Source organism: Mus pahari, chromosome 7 (genome assembly GCF_900095145.1).
Source record: "Mus pahari chromosome 7, PAHARI_EIJ_v1.1, whole genome shotgun sequence".
Lineage (NCBI taxonomy): Eukaryota > Metazoa > Chordata > Mammalia > Rodentia > Muridae > Mus > Mus pahari.
Window position 1 is genome coordinate 80,086,057 of NC_034596.1, and position 19,936 is coordinate 80,105,992.

Genomic DNA, 19,936 nt, shown 5'->3' on the forward strand with positions numbered 1-19,936 from the left:
CACAGTGGCCCCAATCCAGTATAATAAAGTATATACAATGAGAAGAACAAATAGTCTCTAATATGTTTAAAGGGAGAAATTTATGTTTCATTAAAAGAAAAGAACAAGGAAAGCACACATTACAGGATATAGTCAAATATTGAAGAGCTTCTTAGCTGGAGAAACTGCATAGGAAGACATTACATACCGATTCCAACAAGGCGCGTCTGCTGACCTTCAGGGTGACTTTGGAATGAGGTCTCTTCATATGTACCTGTCGAAGCTCTCTCTGGAAAAAGTTCACCTTGTCTTGGAAGGTCTCAGAGCCTCCTGAGGAGCAAGCAAGCAGCAAGGTTCATCATGACTCACTCCCAGGCGTGCGATGGAGCACGGCTCTACAGGTACGCACCCTCGTGGCTCACCGCCTGCACCACCCTTACCGATGTTCTTGTGCAAGGAACGGATGAAAGTGGCTGCTAGAATGTTCCTTTCCTTGCAGCTGAGCTCCACAGGAGGCTGAATGCCATCATCCACCACCAGCGTGAGGAGCTTGTGAACAGGGTCAGGGCCAAGGTATGAAAACTAGCACAGAAAATTTAGAAGAAAATGGTTAGCTCAATCTAGAAACCCCTTCATTCCAACAAAGCCTTTCACATGTCTACTTTGCTGCAAAAACAAGGTAATCCTGTTTTTTTTCCAAGTACATACTGGCCAGGAATACACATCTCGTTTATCTTATATATTTATTTTGTGCATGTGTATGTGTGTGTGTGTGTGTGTGTGTGTGTGTGTGCATGGGCCACATGTGGAGGTCAGAGGACAGCTTGCGGGCGTTGGTTCTCTTCTTTCACCATACGGGTCTGGAAGATTGAACCTGCTCACTAGGCTTGCAACGTTTAGCTGCTGAGCCATCTTATTAGCACTATGCCAGTGTTCTACAATTCAGTTTTCTGTTTCTCTCTGTTCCTGTTTCAATGTGTGTGCCCAGGGGTTAGTTTTGCCTCTCAGGAGTTGGTTCTGCCTTGCTGGATAAACACTCCAGGATGCCTGGTTCTTGAGCTTCCAAACGACTCTCCTGTCTGTGCCGCCCGTCCTGTAGTGAGTGCTGGGACCAGGTGCCAACACACCTGCCCTTTTACATGAGTTCTGGGGATCAACTCAGGTGGTCGGTCGGGTTTGGTATACAAGGATTTCTTCCACTGAGCCATCTTGCTGGCCTCTAGTTTGAATCAGAGAAACAGCCTTTAAGCAAGCACCATAGGCAACAGTGCATCTCACCATAAACTGTCAGATGGGGAATACAGCTACTATTCCAAACTTCCTGAGGAGAGTGATCTCTACAAACAACATATCCAGGTTAAAGCTTAGATTTAGGCCCAGAGCAATTAAAAACAACAAAATCGAAAAAGACAAATTCTTTTAATCTATGAGAGCATTTCTTCTCATAGAATGAGCTCCAGCACACCAGAGACCATGAACAGGCACAGAAACTGATATCCTTTGAAAGTGGTGCTGAAGACAGAAGATACTGGTAACACATTCTGAATTGCTATTGGTACATACTGGTAAAGTTTCCAGTCTCATTACCACACTTCTTGTTAAGAGTTATATGTCCCAGCCGGGCGTGGTTAACACACGCCTTTAATCCCAGCACTTGGGAGGCAGATTTCTGAGTTCAAGGCCAGCCCGGTCTACAAAGTTAGTTCCAGGACAGCCAGGGCTATACAGAGAAACCCTGTTTCAAAAAAAAAAAAAAAAAAAAGAGTTATATGTCCATGGCCTTTAATGAGGAGACAACCTTTTCTTTGTTTGGAAATAAATCTGCACAGAGAGAGAATGTTCAGAAAAACTGAAAGCCCTCAGGGAAAAAGAAGACTGAGCAGCCCAGAGCCAAGTCTGCTCAGCACCAGGTCTGTCTTACCTTTGTTCCGGGACACACCCGGAAGGTATAGAGGCGCCAGGGGATGATTTTCAGGTAGAATTCCTTCACGGAGAATTGCTGGGGGCCAACACAGAAAATGAAGTGAGGGACAAAGAGTGTCCATCCAGTCTGGGTACCACAATATAAACACCACAGCCTTGTCTATATTTTCATAACAAGAGGATAATTTAGTCAGTCCTAAAGTTAAGTTTGCCCATGGAAGGTGAAGTTCAATCCTGACCTGACACCATAATTTCCCAGGCACACGCAGTCCCAATGCTCTAGTCTGACAGTCACTGTAGAACACCTGCAATTAGGTCTTCACTTTCTGGCACAAAACATTTCACCTCAGAACAACCAGGACCCTGCCTTGCCTGCTGGGGCTCAGTGACTCCCCAAGCCCACACCTAGGAGCAAACCGCACCCACCCCTATTGCTTCCCACCAACTTGCTGCTGCTGGTTTGGTTTGAGACAGGGTTTTACTCCCTGGCCCAGGCTATACTGGGACTCACTAGGCAGCCCAGGTTCTCCCTGATGTCAAAGTGACCTTGCTTCAGCTTCCTGAATGCTGAGATTATAGGTGTGAGCTACCATGTGTGGCTCTTTCTTCCTGTTTGAATGGTACTATGGACTCCATGTGGATAGGGGGTTGTGGTGGTTTGTATATGCTTGGCCCAGGGAGTGGCACTACTTAGAGGTGTGGCCTTGTTAAAGTAGGTGTCTCACTGTGGGTGTGGGCTTTAAGACCCTACTCCTAACTGCCTAGAAGCCAGTATTCTGCTAGTAGCCTTCAGGTGAAGATGTAGAACTCTCAGCTCCTCCTGCACCAGGCCTGCCTGGATGCTGCCATGCTCCCACCTTGATGGACTGAAGCTCTGAACCTGTAAGCCAGTCCCAATTAAATGTTGCCCTTATAGAGTTGCCTTGGTCACGGTGTCCGTTCATAGCAGTAAAACCCTAACTAAGACAGGGTGACAGGAAGAAGGTACGCACATGTATGCATTTGCAGAGAGGCCTGGGGAGAAGCAAAGTGCGACTTCACACAAAAGTTATCTAAATACTGACCAGGCAGTGGTGGTGCATGCCTTTAATCCAAGCACTTCGGAGGCAGAGGAAGGCAGATTACTAAGTTCGAGGCCAGCCTGGTCTACAGAGTGAGTTCCAGGACAACCAGGGCTGCACAGAAAAACTCTGTCTCAAAAAATAAAAACAAAACCAAAAAGTTTTCTAAATACCTACCATGATAAATTAGTTATCTAATTTCCTTACCAAGGAAAGCTCTTCTTGTACCATTTATAAAAGAGAATATAATGCAAGATGTTTGTTTTAAAATACGTTATGTGAATGTTGTCATACACGGCTCCTTGTTTTAGTGCTTGGACTGCCCCTCACATGCCTTAGGAATGTTTTACCTTGACTACATCTCCAGCCCCACATATGCTATTGGCATGTTCTACCTTGAACTACATCCCCAGCCCATCCATATCCTCCATGTCTTAAAAACCAATGTTCCTTTTTTTGTTTTGTTTTGTTTTTGTTTTTCAAGACTGGGTTTCTTTATGTAGCCCTGGCTGTCCTGGAACTCACTCTGCAGACCAGGCTGGTCTCGAACTCAGAAATGCACCTGCCTCTGCCTCTCAACTGCTGGGATTAAAGGCGTGTGCCACCACTGCCTAGCAAAAAACAATGATCTTTAAAGAAAACTTGCAACAACACTAAAAACACTTTGCCAACTTTAAGAGTAATTGATTCGGGCTGGTGAGATGGCTCAGCGGGTAAGAGCACCGACTGCTCTTCCGAAGGTCCTGAGTTCAAATCTCAGCAACCACATGGTGGCTCACAACCATCCCTAACAAGGTCTGACACCCTCTTCTGGAGTGTCTGAAGACAACTACAGTGTACTTACGTATAATTAATAAATAAATCTTTAAAAAAAAAAAAAAAAAAGAGTAATTGATTCGGTGCCAATCTGCAGTTCTCACCCCACTCATCACATCACTGCTGTCCCTTCTACTCTACAGAAAGGCTAGACTTGTTAATACATATTTATCTACATTATGTTAGAAAGCACAAGGGTCTCTGAGTTCTAGGCCAGCCTGGTCTACAGAGCAAGTTCCAGGACAGCCAGGGCTACACAGAGAAACCCTTGCCTCGAAGGAAGGAAGGAAGGAAGGAAGGAAGGAAGGAAGGAAGGAAGGAAGGAAGGAAGGAAGGAAGGGCAAACGCACAAGGAATTTTGAAGCCAGTCTTGATTATGAGATTAAAAGATCTAATAGGATTTCCAATAGTCTCATTTTTGTGAGGATTGGAAAAACACAGTGAAAAAACCCTCTAAGAAGGCATCTCTAAGTTCTCTGCAACAATCATCTTCATTACAATCTTCAAGCCTATTAGTGACAACTATTTAATGTGGTTTCACGTTTTCACAGAATGAAAGATCAAATTGTTTCCATGCAGCAAAAGAGGCCAACAGTGATTTTTATCCTCCCACAAAACAAACCACTTCGGCAGCAGCGCTGGGGCCTCCTGTTCCATGCATGCCAGGAAGCCTCTCTACTGCCACAGAAACACTACCTGGAGATGACCCAGCCCTACTGACACCAAGACTGTCACTTTAGAGTGTCCATTACTACACACTGGCTATACTGGGCGGGGGGGGGGGGTCTGTGGGGAGGGTGTTTAAGGCAAGAATAGAGGCTCCAACCTTTGGTGACACATAGCAGTACACCTTCTTCGGTTTCTTCACCTTCTCAGGGGTGTGACACTCTGAGGGTGAGTCTTCATCGTCCTCCTCAATAGCAGTGGAGGGCCGACGTTGCGAAGAGCTCATGTGCATGGGAGGAAGATGCCATGGTGTGCTGGTACAGTTGTTAGCATTGTAAAGGTAAGCCTCAAAGTAAATGCTCACTCCTGAGGTGGACACATTGCGTTCAACAATATTCTTCTCATTCTCTGAAACACAAGGAGTAAGGTTTGAAGTAGGAATTAGGGGAGGGCCACCTTACCTCCTGATGGTCACTTCATGTACTACAAGGCTGTTAGCTCAAATATCAAATGTTTGTGGGGTGGGGTGGGGAACAGATATATAAAGAGGAAATGGCTAGGAAAAGATCAAGTCACAGCTTTCAACTCACCACTAAGGACAATAATGTCAAATTCGCCATTATTGATGGGTTGGTTCTGATATGAAATGCAGGCATGGAAGCAACCTCGGGAATGCAGGGTGAGCCGCAAGAACACCTGGCAAGTCTGCCTGTTGGATGTCACTGACTTCTCAAATGAGACTTCATTATTCTCTTCTTCTTGAGGACCAAGCTACAGGAGGCAAAGCGTGATGACACATGTATCATTTTCTGCTTCACAAAGAGCATCCCTGTGGCTCCTTTAATCTATGCCTCACACTTCCTAAAGGGACAGGCACTACCAGATACAGCCAAGGAGGCTCAGAAGTCAGGGAAGAGAGGTGGGAGTGAGGGTACCTGGAGAGCCCGACTGTCCAGGGAAGAGGGAAGGCCATTCACTCACCTCATGAATGGCTAAGCTGTAGCTGTGCTCATCTCTCAGGGACATGGAATTGTTGGTTGGGTTGTCATACTCATCTCGGGGCACTATCTGCAGAATGTGTGGCTGCCCACATGTCAACACCAGAGTAGAAAAATGGCACACAATTTTGGTTTTGGAAGGAACCACCATTCCTGAAAACAAGATAATGAAGACCAATAAAAAGCAGATTCAAAGAATGAACTGTGAAGCCTTGGTTTTGTTGTTGCTTTGAGAAATGGCTTTGTTTTCCTTGTTATTTTTAACCACTTTCTGTACCAAACGAAATGAGAAAGAACTGAGAAGCACAAGTTCAGCACTGCAGTCCCCCAGAGAGCCGGGAGGAGTGCCTTCAACCCCAGCACTTGGAAGGCAGCGGCAGGTGGATCTCTGAGAGTTCAAGGCCTGCCTGGTCTACATGGTGAACTCCAGGACAATCAGTGTTATATAGAATGACCATATCTCAAAAAAAAAAAAAAAAAAAAAAAAAAAAAGGCCAAAAAAGTGCCAGGAACTTCGAAACTGGTGAGATCGTGTAACAATGAGGCGCCGTGTAAGTATGCTGACCTACGTGACTCCCAGAGCACAGGAAAAGGCGGAAGGAGAGAAAGACATTTCACAAAGCTGTCCTCTCATCTCTTTGTGCATACCTGCCATTGGAATGTGCCCACACTCATACATACACAGAAAATAATAGTAAACAAAATAAGAAATGAACACTGAAAACGGCAAAAGCAAAATCAAAGGGCATGAGACAGGTGCAAATCTAACACAGCGCATGTAAGACTGCATGTGGAACACCATTAATGCCGTGAACAAGAAAACTGATTTAAAAATACAGAATTAAAAAAAAAAATACAGAATTTATTCTTTAAGAATTACAGGCGGTGGTGGCACACGCCTTCAATCCCAGCACTTTCAAGGCAGAGGCAGGCAAATCTCTCAGTAGAAGGCCAGCCTGGTCTACACAGTGGGTTCCAGGACAGCCTGGGCTACACTGAAACCCTGTCTCAAAAAACAACATTAATTTCCAGAAACAAATAAACTATATTTTGATCTTACCCATCCACACACACCCAATCCCTGTCTGCCTATCTCCATCACAGGCCCCTCACAGCTCTGTGTCCTCCTTTTTAACCCAGAGTCCTGTCCCTGTGCATGGGTGAGGACATTCAAACAACTAAGATACCATGCTTGTAAATTAAAGGATTCAACACAGAGGACATGCCAACTTGTCCATGTTGAAACACAGGTTTAAGACAATTTTTATCAAACTCTTTGATCTGATGGGCGCTGAGGAGGGGCAGACACAACTACTGACGTTATCATAGAGAACCTCAGGCAGACCACCACACACACACCCAGATGACGAAGGTGCAAAACATGGTCCTTGGGCAACCAAAGAACTTGGAGGAAAAAAAAAATATCAAGAACCTTGTCACAAGTGTCACATATAAAAGTCAACTAAATATGGAGCATGGCTTTAACATCAAAGTGAAACAATAAAACTTTAGAAAAACCAGTGAAGAAAAGTCTTTAGGATCTGGGATTAGCCAGAGACCTTTGATATCAAAAGCATGATCACAAAAGGAAAATATACGTGTGTGCGTGTGTGTGTGTGTGTGTGTGTTTACTTTCTCAATATTAAAAAGGGTCTTACACCACTGAAGATCCTAAGAGGACTAAAAGAAAAGCCAGATTTTAACTGTTGGACAAGGGACTAGTGCATAGGATTTATGTAAAGAGGCTCTTAAAACACAACAGTGGAAACCCAAAAATTTTCAATTTAAAAAATATGCCAATATCATGAAAAGATATTTTACCAAAGATGATAACATATCAAATGAGCACATGGAGAGATGTTTATCATCTCTTACCATTTGGGAAATGCAGGTTAAACCCACACTCATCAGAATGTCCAAAATAAAAAAGTGACAATATTACAGTGGCAAGGAAGGAAAGAAATAGAGTCCAAATGGTACAACCACTCTGGAAAAGAGTTTAGCAATTTCTTTCTTTAAAAACTAAAATTGCAACATCAAATGTCTTGGCAAACATATTCCAGAGCATTTACTTTAAGAAATGCTCTTATAAAAAAAACCTATACATGAATGTTAACAGTTGCTTTGTTGATAATAGCTAGGAACAGGAAACAATCAGAAAGTCCTTCAATGGATGAATAGTTAAACAAGTATTCATATCACTGAATGGTACCCACACAACAGAACCAAGCACTCATACACTTGACAACAGACAGATCACCCGAAAATTCAGCCAGTTTTGAGAGGTTACTCGAACACTCTTCAAATGACTTAGTGGAAAACTGTGGTTTGGGGCTTTGGTTTTAGACAGGGGCTGTGTATCCCTGGTTGGCTAAGGAAGATCTTGAGCTCCTGGTCCCCCTGCCTCTACCTCCCGAGTGCTGGAATTACAGATCACTGCAGACATGGGTCACTGTATCTGGTTTTTGTAAAAGTAAAGAAATGGAAAATAGATCCCCGAGTTTCCAGGACGTCAGAAACAAGCCTGGGGGTAGGGGAGTAGAGAAAGATGAACGTAGCTACAAAAGGGCAACACTGGAAAGATCTGTACAATGCCAGAAATGTTTGTGTCCTTTAAAAAACTTTTTAAGTTTTACTTTTATTTTATTCGTATGTGTGCTATGCCTGCATGTATGTGTATGCACTACGTACACACCTGGTGCTCATGGAGGCTAGAGTTACAAGATGGTTGTGAGCCACAGTCTGGGTGCCAGGAACTGAACCGGGGTCCTCAGCCAGTGCTCTGAAGTCATTTCTCCAGCCCCACATACCTTAACTGTATTCATGTCAGAGACATGGCTGTGATGCTCTACCGTATCACCATTATGCTACAATCTGAAAGATGTGACCGCTGGAAAACTAGATAAGGGTATCCCCTATCTCTTATTTATCATGCATGAGAATATAATTCTCAACATAAGTTTAATTTAAACAGAGAAGGTACATAATGATACAGATTGTTCTCCATTGGTGGCAAGAAAAATGTGGCAAAGGAAGTGGACAGTCTCTGAATGAGGCATTCAGGCAAAAGAGACTGACAATGCAGACAGCCTGGCCAGTTTCCTTCGCTCTAGAAAAAGAGAACTGGGCACCAGCCAAACAGAGACTTCAATCATTAGGCTTTAACTTCCAAAGTTAGCCAATGTGCTATTATTTCTGTGGATACCAAACTAGCCAGTATCTAATGGCATCTTCAAAAATGTTAGAAAGATACAAGCAGATAGGACTCCCAAACACTAAACACTGATATTGCAGAACCAAGAGTCAAGAGTCAGAAATTGCAGTTTAGACTGTAGTGTCAGTGAGCATTTGTTAGCTGGCACAAAGGCAGGAATCACAGACAGATGCTCTTCAGTATGAAGTAAAATACATACTGACAGTACTAGTGGATTTGGGCCAAGGTGCTTTTATTTTAAAAGGTCTGTTAAAAAAAAAAAAAAAATCCGAAGAATGTATCTCCTTTCTAGTCTAGTATCCTAGGCCCTTCAGAGCCCGTCAGACTGACTACTCAGCAATTCTATTCCTGGAGAAATCCAAACACTTGCCCACAGAGACTCAAACACGGATGCCGGAAAGACCACAAAAGTGATACTACCTCTCTTACTTGGAAAGAACACATTGCCTCCAAGCCTGCTGGCCTGAGTGTGATCCCCAGAACACACACAATGAAGGAAAGAGCTGACTTTACACACTGTCCCCCTACCTTCACGTGTGAACTGTGGCCCAGATCTGCCCCTCCCCCAATAAATAAGTCAATAAATGAATCCTGGGTGGGTAAATAGAGAACCTGTACTCAAATGTTTACAGTAGTCAAGAAGTCACATGGGAAGAAACAACCTAGATGTCCACCGCTTACAAAAAGACAATACAAGGCATGTTACTTGGCAAGTAAAAGGGATGAAGGTCTAAACATGCTACAGCACACGGGGCCTAAACAGCACCTCGTGAGGTCAAACATGCTACAGCACAAGGGACCTAAACAGCTCCTCGTGAGGGCTAACAACAGTCAAAAGGTCTCCTAGTTTATGATTACACTGATAGAATTGGCCAGAGAACTCAACTTTACAGCGTCTGTAGCTAGGGGTTTGACAACAAAGTTGCTAATTGGTCTGGGGTTTCTTGGTACCATAATGAAAATCCTCTAAAATGAACTGTGGTGATACCTGCTGAGCAATGAATTTTAAAACCATTATATTTAAATTGATGAAATCTGTGACATGTGAGCAAAATCTTAATCTAAGTGGTTTTTTGTTTTTGTTTTTTGTTTTTTAAAGGAAGAACTGGGAGTCCCGTCCAGAGGCAGAGTCCATACTTAGTAGGAAGCCCTTGATCCCACCACACCCTACCAGAAAAGAAAAGCAAACACAAAGAAGGCATGAGAGAGTAAGGGAGAACCAAGAAATGAGCCAAGGACCTACCAGGCTGAAAAATCTTGTAGTAGGGACTATAGGCCACATTTAAGCCACCAAGCTTCACAGTGATCTCATAGCGCCCAGCCTTGCGCACAGTGAAGGCCACCTTCATCACATTAGAATTTGGCTCCTGGAGGACTTCCTGGGTCACTGGAATGTCCACTGCTAGTTCAACGTGAGAGATGTGAACCCGCAGTCCCACAGGCCGATGTGCGGGGAAAGGCTGTCCATTCTTGTAAAACAACTGCAAGGGAAGAGAGGGGTGGGCACCCATTAGTACACAAGAGGGAGAGAACCACTTCCCATGTGACCAGGGTGTGGGGTAGAGGAAGCAACCGCCAAAAGTCACAATGGTAAACCCGTGTCCACCTGCTCCTTTCAGTTTTCAGTTCTGGTCTTAGGAACACAGTGAGAGACAAGTTTATACACATGACAAAGAAAACCACTAACTCATGGGCAAGTCTTTGCCTCTGCAGAGGACGGGGCAGCATACACTACAAAGTCGAGAACACTTGAGGTTTCTGTAAATGCTGCCTCCTCAGTGTCCCCAGCTCTATTCTAGCATTAGTGCTAACCCAAATGTGAGGGCAGCTGACCAGCAGCATCTAGCATTGGCACTGGGGGGCAGGGAGCTGGGTTGAGCGACTCAAGGCTCATACAACAAACTTAGTGCTACTTCGTGGAGAGCTGCTGAATGGCTTGTAAAGTTTCTTTGCAAAATGCCAGAGAGTAAGTATTTATGGCTTTGTGGACCACAGACAGCTATGCAAATGAGAAAGCATCGGAAAGAGGAATATGGCTGTGTTCCAACTAAAAGGCAGCTACAATGCCAGGCAGTCATTGAGGCCCACACCTTTAATCCAAATATCAGAAGCAGGTGGATCTCTAGGTAAGACTAGCTTAGTCTACATAGTGAGTTACAGGACATTCAGAGCTACTTAGGGAAATCCTGTCTCAGAAACAACAATGAAAAAGGAAGGTGGCATTTACACAAACTGAAAGTGGGCTAGCTTGGGCTTCCCAGCTACATTTATTATCCTAATCTCAGATAGCTCCTCCCACTTTTCCTTTTACCCTTTTCTTTCTTTCTTTTTCTTTCTTTCTTTCTTTCTTTCTTTCTTTCTTTCTTTCTTTCTTTCTTTTTTTCTTTTTTTTTTTGGATATTTTTGAGGCAGGGTTTCTCTGTGTAGCCCTGGCTGTCTTGGAAGTCACTTTGTAGATCAGGCTGGCCTCGAACTCAGAAATTCGCCTGCCTCTGCCTCCCGAGTGCTGGGATTAAAGGTGTGCGCCACCATGCCTGGCCACCCTTTTCTTTCTTGACCCCCCCCCAATCCCTTTTTTAGAGAAGGTCACACAGTATAGCCCTGGCCCTGAAACTCATTATGCAGACTAGGCTGGGCCAGAACTAACAGAGACCTGCCTGCTTCTGCTTCCTGAGTGCTGGGATTAAAAATATTGTTTTGTTTTGAGCCAGAGACCCATATGGCTTAGAATGGGCTTTGAGATCCCTATGTACACAGGATAACCTTGAACTGAGGATGACCCTTGAACTCTTGATCAGAGAGTTCTACCTCCCAGGTGCTGGCATCAAAGCAGTGCATCCAACTAGTCTCAACACTTTTTTTTTTTTTTTTTTTTTTTGGAGACAGGGTTTCTCTGTATAACCCTGGCTGTCCTGGAACTCACTCTGTAGACCAGGCTGGCCTCGAACTCAGAAATTCACCTGCCTCTGCCTCCTGAGTGCTGGGACTAAAGGTGTGCGCCACCATGCCCAGTTAGCACTTTTTTTTTATTATTTGAAAAACATAACATTAGGTTTTCCACTTCCTCAAAGCTATGTACCCAGTAAACCAAAGGATAGGAAAATTCAAGCCTCTCCAGATATTAACAATTCCCAAGTTCCTGGGAGGGACTGAAAACAAGGGAAAATGTTAACATTCCAGCCTGCACCATAAGACAGCACTGGTCCCTGGAAAGCAAATGACTCAGAAACCATGATGGGTATGGAGACAGAAACATTCCCTTACATGCACTCGGAAGGCCATGCTGTGGCCCACCTCATAGGGGTCCTTCCAATCCCAGGACACTTTGCAGGACCGGGGATCCAGGTAATTTCCCCGCACGTAGTCATAAATGGTCCGGTCCCCTCGGCGCTCACGGTCTCCATTCTGAAGAAAGCTGACTACACGTGCGGCAAGCTCAAAGAGGAACTTAATTGTGAAGAAGAATGCAACCACAGACACTATGATTCCACCTACATGAAAGAGAAACACAAACCACCTGCCAGTTACACATTACAACGACTACAGAACAGACTGGTCAGCTCACAATGCTTAAAGGAGGTCAGAAGTGTCTGAAGATTGTAAGAACAAGGAGTAGAGGGAGGGAAGTTAGGAAGGAAACACTGTAATGTGTAGAGAGAAGCTTCTAGAGCATAAGTAGGTAACTGATCTTAGGACAAACCCCACAATGGTGTTTTCTGTGAATGAAGCTATGCTAGGATGTCACCTCACCAGTCCTAACAAACCACCTATGACTGCTTGTGCACCACCCAGGCAGAGCTGAGTGTGTGGAAGGAGACCAAATGTTTGCCAAACAAGGAATGTATCTGTTCTCTTGCCTTTCACAGAACAGTCTTCTGACCCTGTGGTCTATCATGAAGCCCAGGCACGGCCCCTCCTACCATCCTGCCATGCTGCCCCTCACAGAAGTGCTTAGCATAGTGTGCTCTTGCTTCCCTCCACTTGGAAGCCTTTTGTTTTTGTGTCCACTTGGCAAAAGCCTTCACAAGTCCCATCAATTAGGGGTTCCTTCTCTTGGGTACCCTCAATCTTCTGTATCTACCAACTTCTTCTACTTACCTACCTCCCCCTTCATATTGAGAACTCTTTACAGGCAGATTTTTGCCTTGACTTGGACTTTACAGTAAACAGTGTCTGGCACACACTATAATTACTCAATAAATATTTCCCAAATGAATGAACTCTGCCAACTATGTGAGGGTATGTTCTGGCACAAGTGGAGGTATTTCTAGCTCCATTTTCAAGGAGAAGGTGAGATAAGGAGGCAAATGGGAACTCAACAACATTAACCAAAAGACAAGGAAAAAGATCTGATCACATACCAATAACGTAAAACATCAGGTCTCTTCAATGCCAACAGACAGCCGAGGATCACAGCTGCAACTGCAAAAGAATATCTGTTCAGTGTCTTCTAATTCTCCTTAAAGCCACCTCAGGAGATAAAGTAGAGCACATGCGTAAGCCTACCAGCTCTAGTTTAGTGCCTTAACATCCCCATCCTCTCTGCCAAGCTTGATAGGGGCCCTGTGCCATGTGTCACACTAATAAAGCCTGTGGCACTCTGCCTAAGGGCTTAGGGTCTACTGACCATTCTCAGAATGTGGCCACTTGATTTAGTGCTAACTACACATGAAATGATACAGCTTTCACCTTCTTAGTTCCCTCTTCTGTGAAGACTGCTGCTAATTACTACAAGGAAAGAGGATAATGCAGCACTCCCCCCATGTTATCTGCCCTCTGAAAGCAATCCAGCTAAGTAGAAAAAACAAGCTATATAAATTAAAGATTTTTTTTTTACAAGTAAATATGATTGTCATGCTAGCATTATGAAACCAAAGTGAACTCTGGGTCATCCCAATAATAAGTAGCGGGTACAAAGGAGAGTCATTCATGACATTACCAGATGAGACAAACTGATGGGCCCTAGGGAAGATGGCTTCAACAGAAAGCCGAGTTGAGGAAAAAAAGGAGGGGATGGAACCTTCCATCTAAGTGGTGCCCACTAAGACCAGAGTTTGGGGGGAAATTTTCACTGTTACTCAACTTGTCCCCCCCTCCCCCCAATACATAACGTTAGTATTCCCCACTCAGAGACAAGACATCTAAAGATTTCTAGACTCCAACCTTGGAGAGCACAAAACAATTTGAAAAGGGAAAAGGAGAACAGGCACCTGTGTGCATTTATATCTGACTGTGCTTCAAGTTTTTAAGAGAGAGAGAGGTGACACACGGCTTGAGACACAAGGACAGGAAAATGCCTACCTGTCCCTGACAGTCACGACCTTATCCCCACCACGAGGCAGATGGCAAACAGCAAGCCAAACAGGAAGGAAGGGCCAGGGCCATAACTAACCTACAACCTCCGTGGGGGGACGACTCTTGCTGCTTTAACAAGATTTAGTATCTTCATCTCCTTAGCATAACTTTGGCATAATTCATCAGAGCATCGACAGCTCTAAAGTCAGAGAGTGTAACAAATAGTAAAACACAGAGGAGCAGGCAGACAGATGCTCGATCCTTGAGTCAGATTTATAGGATCAAACTGTGACCCTGGCCAAGCCATCTAATCTCTCCACTGTGAGCCAGTTTTCTTCTCTGTCAAATGGAGAGAATACTCACATGTATCTCATTTGGGTGTTATTAGGATTTAGTGGGCTAACACGTTAGCCTAGAACCACAACAGGAACACAGTGAGTTTTTAGTCTTCGTGCTGCTTATCTATAGAACCAGCATCATAACTCCTTTGCTTCAGAGCTGACAGGAAATTCAGGGAGAAATGTATTAACAATTACAAAGGACATGAGTTCTCACTATCAACAAATCTTACCCTTCAAGGGAATTCTTTACACTCTTCAAATGTGATGACTGAAAACTTTTATAAGAAGTTAAGAACTCGCATTAAAGCAAGCCATCCAACAAATTCTAAGGGTTGCTGTGTCAGGCACTGGGGAACAGCCCAGAGCATAACATCCATTCTGACTCCAGCAAGACTCACCTTTGCCTTATTAAAGCCTTGGGCATTATTTTTCCCTATTAGATTATTTTTCAACCAAATTATTAGTACTGGCTTTTATATTACCTAGACCTTTTCCAGTAAGTCATTTCTATTGCCTCTACCACAATCCACTTCACTACTTAAAACCCAGGACCAGTGGCTACTTTTTCCCAAGGGACTCTCCTCTTCTTAGAACATATGAGTAAAGCCTGAGCTCTGTCACTTGCACACTCACTGGTCTGACCTTTCTAAACCATCCTTTCCTCTAACATCACAGCCCTAAAGCCTTCCTAAAACACTTACCCTGCTCCAAGTCTCCCCAGGGTCACATCCTGAGCCTGTAATCCTCTCCATCTCCTCCCTCTCCTTCCTCCCGGCACACAGCCTACGTGCTGGTCATGGGTTCCCTCTGCCCTGTTTGTCCTGCTCCACCCTACACTACTCTCCTTAGCCACACCTCACATACTCTTTCATCATTTCTCCTCAGATTCCTGTTACCCAGATCAGAACCTTTATACTCAAATATATACTCACTAAATGTCTCCGTGCCTTTTCAAAAAGCCATCTCTTGGTACAGTAAACCTGATCAAAACCCACAAGTGAGGTCTCAGACCCCAGCAGAAAAGCTATAGCTGTAGTTGGACTAAATAGAAGTGATGTCTGTTAAACTCCTTCTAAGGAATGTTTACATTCACAGGGCACTTGTGTTGTCATTTGTGGTTATTAGAGAACTTTCGAGTGGCTGTGGACAAGGGTAGCTGTACTCATAGCTAGTCAAATGATAAGAATAGTGACTTGAATACATACTCAAGAATAAATGAGACATCTGCATCACCCTACACAGGGCTCAAGGAGCACTGCAGAAGAGAAGACCCAGAACTTACGAGGCAAAGATGGAGGGATACTGTGGCATACTGTTGGCCAGACATGGCGTGGCTGCCACACTTTTGAACTCACAGAAGCCATGACTACCTGTACAAGACCTGCATAAGATGGAGCCTATTAACATCTTAGCATGGAGAAGGGATGAACTCACAAGGCCCCAGCCCTTCCTGAGGATTTATAGGTAGTTAATGGACAATATTTGGGGAGATATTTTCTTCTGTGACATAGTCACTGGTAAATTGCCCATGCGCCTGCAAATATAACCAAACTGTGTTATATAGATATTTGGAAAAAGTCATGTTCACTGTTTACACATCCTCTTATTTTAGTTTCTGCTCATGGAATAACTCCTGACCTCAAGCTGTAGGAAAAAGCCTAACTCCTTACTCCCCAAAATTGCTAATTTCAATTTAGAAATTCTTTCTACCTCTGATTTGTACATAACTTTAAAAAAAAATTTAAGGCATTTACATTCTTTTCTTCTTGTTTTGTTTTTTATTTCAAAAAGGTAACTAATATGAGACAAAAACTAATCTTAAACCTTCTCTTACAGGAGCTGAACACAGCTTAGTTGGTGCTTCACGCACAGGGACCTGAGCTTGGGTCCCCAGAACCCATGTAACAAAGCCTGCAACCTCAGCCCTGTGGGGGCAAAACCAAGCAGCTCTGATGCTCACTGGCCAGTCAGCCTAGCCACACTGATGATAAGCTTCAGGATTAGCGAGAGATTCCACCTCAGAAAAATAGAGGTGAAAAGCCATCAAGCAAAGACACTTATCAACCTTGGGCCTTCCCACTTGTGTGTTCGTGTCTTAGGGTTTTCACGGCTGTGAAGAGACACTATGACCAAGGCAACTCTTATAAGGAACACATTTAATTTGGGCTGGCTTACAGGTTTTGAAGTTCAGTCCATTATCATCATGGCGGAAAGCATGGCAGCATCCAGGCAGGCATGGTGCTGGAGAAGGAGCTGGGAGTTCTACATCATCCAAAGAAGCCAGGAGCAGACTGGCTCCCAAGTAGCTAGGAGGAGCGTCTCAAAGCCCACCCCCACAGTGACACATTTCCTCCAACAAGGCCACACCTACTCCAACAAGGCCACACCTCCTAATAGTGCCACTCCCTGGGCCAAACATATTTAAACCAACACAATGCACATTATCTATTTGCATCAGCAAGCACATTCCATACACATACACAACACATACAATAAACATTTTACATCCTCATAAGCATCCAGTCTAGTTGTAGATAGAAACTATAATAAATGTGAATAAAGCATTGGTTAAATAGATATTGTCAACTGTCTGCTCTTTTCTTAGCTCAGATGCCTGAAGTTCAAGACTTTCACAGAGGGAACTGTCTTTTAGATACAGTTCGGTTATGATTGTTGTAGTCCTGAAATGGAAACCAAGGCCTTGTACATCATCAGAAGTCTACCACTAAGCTACACTCCTAACCCTAATACAGTTTTTGTTTGTCTGTCTGTCTGTTTGTTTTGAAACAGGATCTCTCTACATAGTCCTACCTGTACTGGAAACCACTATGTCAAACAAAACTTACAGAGTTCCGCCTGCCTCTGCCACCTGAGTACTGGGATTAAAGGCATGTGGCTACCACACCCAAGGTCTAATACAGTTTTAAAACATTTACTTAAATACCAGTATATTTGCTTGAACCAATGTATTCATTAAGCTCTTTAAGGCCCAAAATTCTTAATTTCTTTCAGTTCAGTAAGTACATCAAATGTCCACAAGGAGTTTGTATCTACAGTACCATCTACTTTCTGTTGTTCCCACTTCCATGCAAACTACACTGGGACCTTTCCACTCTAATCTATGCCTAAGAAGCATGGCAAGCATACTACTCGACACAACTTACTTCCAAGTTAGCTGACACTCCTCTCTACAGTGTTCTGGCCCTTATAACGTCTCACTCTAAGCCTGAAGACTAACAGTAATACTGATAAACTAGTAACTCATGGGTATGTACAGCTGCAGCCAGTGGGCCACATATAACCCAAGAGAACTCTGAACTTGGCCTAACACAAAACCACTAACTTACTTAAGCATTATGAGATTTTCTTTTTCTTTATTGGAAACAATGCACAGTTCTAGAGTATGACCTCTGTAGATGACCAGGTTGCATCACAATAGTCAAAGGTTGGACTTGTCTCAGTGAATGAGGGCCGCTCTAGCACTAAGAACGAAGCCAACCATTGCCCAATGGGCTTTACACATCTTACCCTACGAACCTAATTGTGACCAAAAGATAAGCACTGTTATTCTCACTTCACAGGTCAACAAGCAAAACAAACAAGCTGGGCCTAGAAAAGTTAACTTGATGAGGCTCTCCTGTAAAAGTAATTCTTGGGGATTTTCTCTGCCCCTTTTGTACCTGAATAACTTCAGGGTGTTTCTATGCCTGCTCTAGTACATTTTAGCTCCTGAATAAAGACACAAAGACCTGGTATTTTCATTCTGATCTATTCTAACCCAATTAAGCTGCTACTATCCAGCCAAACGTCCCATTACTTGCCATCTGGTCTTGCCCTGGTTGGCTCTGGTCCACATGTCCTCTGCAATCTCATGGCAAATCCTCCTGCTTTCTCCATGTAGCTTCTCCACTCCTCCTCTTCCTCTTCCCTCTCTCTCCTTTCCTTTGAGCGCCTACATACACACTGGGGTTGGTAGTCTTGCCCTATTCTCTACTTTGCTCAGCTATTGGCTGAATCAGTTCTTTATTGAACCAATCAGGGGTAAGAGAGGGCGGGTTTACAAACTACTGAGACAGGGGATACTTGGCGAAAATGACCCAAGTCCAGACTGTTCCCAACTCTGAGTACAGAAATCAGCATTTGAGTGATTCAAGGACAACCTTTACACAGTGCCTAAGAACATCATTCCCATAATGGTTTAAGTAACAAGCACATTTCTAACCGAAGCCCTCAACTTTGTACCCATAATTCTGAACCGTGAAAAAGAATGAAGTAATAGAAATAGCCAAGTATTTGGAGAAAAAGATTTATGAAAACAATTAAGACAGAAAGAAGTCATCCAACCTAATTATGAGGAATCTCATAGCAAAGCTAAAATCAGAACTACAAATTCCTACAGCTTTTTTGTTATCTTTTGAAGTAAAAATAATGCATGGCAAGCCAAAGCAGAGGCGGTGCCAGCTATCTAGTACAGAGATAGCTCTCGCTGACTGCAGGATCCCAGGCAAGTTGCTTAATGCTAGAGCTTACTTTAGCTCACAGTACTTATAAAAATGGAGGGAATTCTTTAAAAATACCTATCTTCAGGAAATGCCAAAATGATAACAGACATACACATTCTAAACTCTGCAACATCCAATACATTTTAGCCCCATTGCTGAAGATCAGTTGTAAAAAAGTCATTTTTCAAAAATGAATTAGGACTGGAGAGATGGTTCAGTGGTGAAGAGCACTATCTGCTCTTCCAGAGGACTTGAGTACAATTCCCAGCAACCACATGGTGGCTTACAACCATCTGTAATGGGGCCCAATGCACTCTTCTAGTGTGTGTCTGAAGACAGCTGCAGTGTACTCACATAAATTAATTAATTAATTAATTAAGGAGAATTAGTTCAAAACTGTTCTGCTAGAGCCAGCTGAATCTCACTGCAGTCTGTGTTCCCCCTGTTCTCTCTTGCCAGAGGCTGAGGGTCTGACCGCTGACCCACATCCTCCACCATAGTAGCTGAGTCTCCGCAGTCTATTAGCTCAGTGTGGGGATCAGGTCCCACACCCTCCAGCACAGCAGCTGAGTCTCCGCAGTCTATTAGCTCAGTGTGGGGATCAGGTTGCGCGCCCTATACTAAAGTGACCCACGCTAAGAAACTCTGATTTTATCAGCAGCAATTGACTCCAACTTGAGGACGGAGGATCAAGGATGACTACCCCTTGGTGGGCAGCAACAATCTACCTAGACCACCTGTGAGCATACCCTGACACACAACTATCTTCCTCAAAGTAGAAAGGGCCCTCTATACATTGACCGAAGTAAGTCAGACTACAGGAGCGCAGGTGTGGATGTGAATCTTTTTAGGAAACACACCAGACTGAGGGAAGGGTGCCCCTCTCTCACTTGAACCACCCAGGGTATATATGTGTGCGTGTGCGTGCGCGTTGCTCAGTGGTTTCCGCTCAGCTCACTCCCTACTGCTGACATGGCTTTCTCAAACTGCCACCTGTCTCATCACCATTTCTTCATCTCTCTCTGTCCACTCATCTGGATCTTGTCCCACTCTTCGCCTCTCTGGTCTGCACCTTACTTCTGCCGCTTTACTAGACCCTGAGGCTAATCTCAGTTCTGCTCCTGCAGCCTGACTTTGGAGT

At 44.0% G+C, this 19,936-nt stretch overlaps 1 protein-coding gene across 6 annotated transcripts in view; it reads right to left on the reverse strand.

The window, feature by feature from the left end:
* The window catches only part of Arel1 (apoptosis resistant E3 ubiquitin protein ligase 1), a 53,941-nt gene that overhangs the window by 12,534 nt on the left and 21,471 nt on the right, over positions 1 to 19,936 (reverse strand). For 3 of the 6 annotated variants that reach the window (XM_029540715.1, XM_029540714.1, XM_021201964.2), the window contains 9 exons: positions 13,019 to 13,079; positions 11,922 to 12,148; positions 9,901 to 10,138; positions 5,427 to 5,596; positions 5,036 to 5,216; positions 4,606 to 4,853; positions 1,901 to 1,978; positions 420 to 561; positions 188 to 309 (listed from right to left, as the gene is read on the reverse strand). In XM_029540715.1, coding sequence (XP_029396575.1) covers positions 188 to 309; positions 420 to 561; positions 1,901 to 1,978; positions 4,606 to 4,853; positions 5,036 to 5,216; positions 5,427 to 5,596; positions 9,901 to 10,138; positions 11,922 to 12,148; positions 13,019 to 13,034 — 1,422 coding nt within the window. In that variant the 5' untranslated portion in view covers positions 13,035 to 13,079. Of the gene's footprint in view, positions 1 to 187; positions 310 to 419; positions 562 to 1,900; positions 1,979 to 4,605; positions 4,854 to 5,035; positions 5,217 to 5,426; positions 5,597 to 9,900; positions 10,139 to 11,921; positions 12,149 to 13,018; positions 13,080 to 14,049; positions 14,280 to 14,315; positions 14,451 to 19,936 lie in introns of those variants that run through there. The other 3 variants (XM_029540713.1, XM_029540716.1, XM_029540717.1) reach the window with 3 other exon arrangements.